We start from the raw sequence: 4,348 nt of genomic DNA on the forward strand, positions 1-4,348 counted from the left end.
TCTCATAATCTGTGGCCAATGAGCTTCTGCTCCCTCTTTTCTTCTGTTACAGATAAGAAATGTTCCAAGGTCCGTAATAGATAAGATAATGATGACAATTACCATAATATTGAATTATGTATTTCACAACATGTATTGCAGTGAATAATTTCTAGGAAACTTCAAATGACACAATCAGGTAAGCAGGGAGAGTATTGCTATATTCAAATTTACAGGACACCAAAGGGAATATGAAGATGGATCAAGTTTATTCAGTGATTTCTTGTGAATCCAGGATCAAAAAGCATGTCTCTTACTTTAAAAAAAAAAAAATTTTTTTTCCCTGCAGTAATACATTTTTAATCACTGAATTTATTTTTATAACAAATATTCTCTTAAACATGTCCAATGTCAGGTGCATGGATAAATATGAGAAATAGAAAAACACATGAGACATGTTCTATATATCTGTACATACCCAATCTTTGTTTTATAATGTTTATTTCATTGTTTTATTTAGGACAATGAAAGTAATATTGCTGATTTGATTTTGCTCATCCCAAGGATGATGTTTCCTGTTTTTGTGTCTTCACATATCAAATATACAGGGGGATTGTTTAATGAGTTAGAAAAATCATAAAGCAGGTCTTAGAAGTGCAAGAAATTGTGAAAGTTTTGTTATGGAAAATTCCTAGATACTGAGGATTCAAACCATTGCCTGGAAATCAGCTTCCTCTTCAGATGAAAACCCAAACATTCCTTCGACTTATTTATATTATTTGCATACTTCCTCTGTCTTTCAATAAGTTATTGAAAATATGCAAAGCCACATGTAAAAGAGGTAAAAGAAATTTTCAGCTCCTCACAGCGGGATGTTATTATTAGGTGCCCGGAAGTCAGTTCTCACTCAAGGAGACCCCATATACAACAGAAGAAACCACTGCCTGGGCCTGAGCCATTCTCACAATCATTGCTGTTTCCTGTAGCCACTATGTCAATGCATCTCATTGATAATCTTCATCATTTTCACTGACCCTCTACTTTACCAAGCACGATATCTTTCTCCAAGAACTGGTCCCCCAATAACATGTCCAAAGTACCTGAGACGACATCTCTCTGCCTTCACTTCTAAGGAGTATCTGGCTGTACTTTCTACAAGTCGGATTTTTTTGTTCTTTTAGCACTCCATGGTATATTCAGTATTCTTCGCCAACAGCTTAATGCAAAGGCATCAGTTCTTCTTTTGTCTTCCTTATTTATTGTCCAGCTTTCTCATGCTTATGAGGTGATTGAAAATACCATGGTTTGGGTCACAGCAGCACAGGTTATCCTAAGAAATAGATTATCTGATCATCAACTTGGTAATATTTCTGAAATTATTACCACCAATAACTCAATCTCTTTAGTGGTTATAATCGCCACCCCTCTTTATGTTTATGGTTAATGACTATGAAAAAAGCATTGGGTCATACCAGTCTGGGTGTGTTTCTGGTCATGATTGCCATCACCATTACAAACTTCAGCACTTGTTGGGAGCCTCCAGAGTTCTCCTAAGGGCTAGTGATTTCAAGCTATGTCTCTTAATTCTTCAAGTTTTCCTTCTTGGAAAAATAAAATGTAGAATTTTTTTTTAAGACTTCTCAAAATTCAGTCGATTGTATTGGCTACATTAAAGAAATGGGGTTCCAGAAAACCCCTGACTTGGTTTATGTTGAGGAGGCATTAGAGGATGCTTTAAAATAGAATTGTCTTCTACTAGTTTCTGAAATGAAAGAATCTATTTTGGAAAATACTTGGGTTGGCAGCTCATATGTCATTGAGATCCAAGGCAAAGACATGGAGGACAGAGGCTCTACTCTCAAACTGTAGTATGGAATGAGGTCTACACGAGATGTTATTTATTGATGATTTTTTTGTCTTTTTACAGCCACTGAGCCTTCATCAATACAATGCTGGAGAATAACAGAAGGCCTATAAACTTCTTTCTAATTCTAATATTCTTCAGTTTCAGTTTAAATTCATACTCTTAGGTCCATCTATCAGTATATATGTATACTTAGAGTCAGAAATTTGAGGAAAAAATACAAAATTAGAAGAATACACTATTTATCCATGGTTTCATTCTTTAAAAATATTTCTTAAACATATGTGTGAGGAGTATGAACATATTGCTATGCTAGCAAAACATTTTATAATATTTGACAACAAACTCTTAGTATAATTCTCACATTTATTTTACTATGGAAATAAATACCTACTAAAAAAAAAATTTTTTTTTAATTGACATAGTGAAGTTGGAAAGCAGGACATGACAGAAATTGAAGATAACTTGAATTCCACATCAAACTCTAACACATGAATTAGTTAAAAGAGCTTGGTTTTACCTTCAGGATATGCACAATGAAGGCATAGAGTCAAGATAGTCTCAGTTCCCTTCCTGACCACTATTTCATTCAATCTCCATCTCTTTGGGAGGTTTAACTGGTGTCTTCTGACACTCTCTACTCATACATAATCACCATTCGTCAGTGAAAACACTGTGTACCTTGCTTTATCTCACTTTTCATGTAAAAGGAAATACTTGGAGTATGAGTATTCAGAAGAGTATTGTAGAGAAAGTTTTTGCAAAGTTCTTATTTGAGCTACATGTTCTGATACATCAACTCATTAGATTCTAGGGTCTGTGATTGCTCTTCTGCCCGGGGTTTTGCCTCTCCAGGTCATCATGTCAGACTCCAACAGCAATGACACATTCTTCTTCCTGACAGGCTTCCCAGGCCTTGAGACTGTGCACACATGGGTCTCCATTCCTCTGTGTGCCATGTATGTGGCATCCCTGGCAGGGAACAGCCTGATCCTATGGGTGGTGAGGTCAGAGCCCACCCTGCACCAGCCCATGTACTACTTTCTGTCCATGCTGGCACTGACTGACCTGGGCCTCTCTGCCTCCACGCTGCCCACCGTGCTCACTATTTACATGCTGGGTTTCAGACAGGTGGCAAAGGATGTTTGTCTGGCACAGATTTTCTTCATCCACACATTCTCCGTCATGGAGTCCTCTGTGCTGCTAACCATGGCCTTTGATCGTTTTGTGGCCATCAGAAGCCCTCTTCGCTATGGCACCATCCTCACAAACACCCGAGTTGCCACCTTGGGCTTAGCCATTGTAGTGAGCAGTATTGGTCTCCTCGTTCCAGCCCCAATCATGCTGAAGAAGCTGCCTTACTGCCAGAATCGCCTGCTTTCCCACTCCTACTGCTTACACCCTGATGTCATGAAGCTGGCCTGTGCTAACACTCACATCAATAGTGCCTATGGGCTCTTTGTGGTGCTCTCCACACTGGGGTTGGACTCAGTGCTCATTGTCCTCTCCTATGGGCTTATCTTCCAAACAGTGCTGTCCATTGCCTCAAAGGGTGAGAACCTCAAAGCCCTCAACACATGTGTCTCCCACATCTGTGCTGTGCTGCTTTTCTACATTCCCCCTATTGCCATGTCCATGATCCACCGATTTGGGAAGAGAATATCACCTTCTACTCCTATGCTGCTCTCTTATCTGCACTATCTCACCCCTCCAGTGTTTAATCCTGTTGTTTACACTATCAAGACCAAGGAGATCCGACTGAGGATGCTACGCCTATTCCAACCTGGTAGGAGTGGTATTAGAGATGTCCATGGGTATTAAGTATCTGGCAAAGTGAGAAAAGGCAGGAGTGGCTCTAACCATAATGGTGACTCTGAACACACAACAAGTCACCTAGCAAGAAAAGAATGCAGTGTAAAAAACATTATCCTTTTCCACATGAAGTGCTCTCATTCATAGAAAGAAATAATCCACCTAAAAGATAAAATGGTTATCTAGATCCTAAAACCTGTAATGTCTTTGACCAGAGTTATCAAAAATTTTGCAAAGAAAAAAAATCACAACAATACAATTTTCTTTTAGTTATCAGCTTACATTTTTCAATCATTAGTCTTGAATACAGTGAGTTACTCAAATGTAAGTGATGGATGCTATGAAAATAAATTTGTGAATTCTATTACTGCAGTTCTCATACTGAGTGCAGCAGCTATTTCTTTGATTCACTTAATAAAACAAATTGTTGACTTCTTCGCATATAGCATATTACAAGGTGAATATAGATGAGGGACATGGATGGGATGGAAGAGGCAAGTTGATGGATGTTATAATAGTCAGTACAGGAAAACAATTTTACAATTTTTTAAAAGCTAACCTATGTTTAAAAAAAAAATTAGCAGAGTGATGACTAAATAGTTCCGTATCATTTACTCAAGTGTTATCTCAGGGATATTAGCAGGCATACTCCAACATATATTTTAATTTGAGTTGATAATCAGGAAACTATAT

General features: G+C 37.9%; 1 protein-coding gene across 1 annotated transcript; it reads left to right on the forward strand.

Annotated features, from left to right (window-relative positions):
* Nucleotides 1-2,704: 2,704 nt before the first annotated feature.
* Nucleotides 2,705-3,664, forward strand: LOC126079985 (olfactory receptor 51G2-like). Its single transcript, XM_049891320.1, has one exon. It carries the CDS (start codon nt 2,705-2,707, stop codon nt 3,662-3,664), a length of 960 nt encoding a protein of 319 aa, XP_049747277.1.
* Nucleotides 3,665-4,348: the final 684 nt, after the last annotated feature.

The sequence above is a fragment of the Elephas maximus genome, chromosome 7 (genome assembly GCF_024166365.1).
Source record: "Elephas maximus indicus isolate mEleMax1 chromosome 7, mEleMax1 primary haplotype, whole genome shotgun sequence".
Taxonomy (NCBI): Eukaryota; Metazoa; Chordata; class Mammalia; order Proboscidea; family Elephantidae; genus Elephas; species Elephas maximus.

What these genes read in the sequence shown, in the direction of transcription:
- LOC126079985 (XM_049891320.1), top strand. Translation starts at nt 2,705, where the DNA reads ATGTCAGACTCCAACAGCAATGACACATTCTTCTTCCTGACAGGCTTC.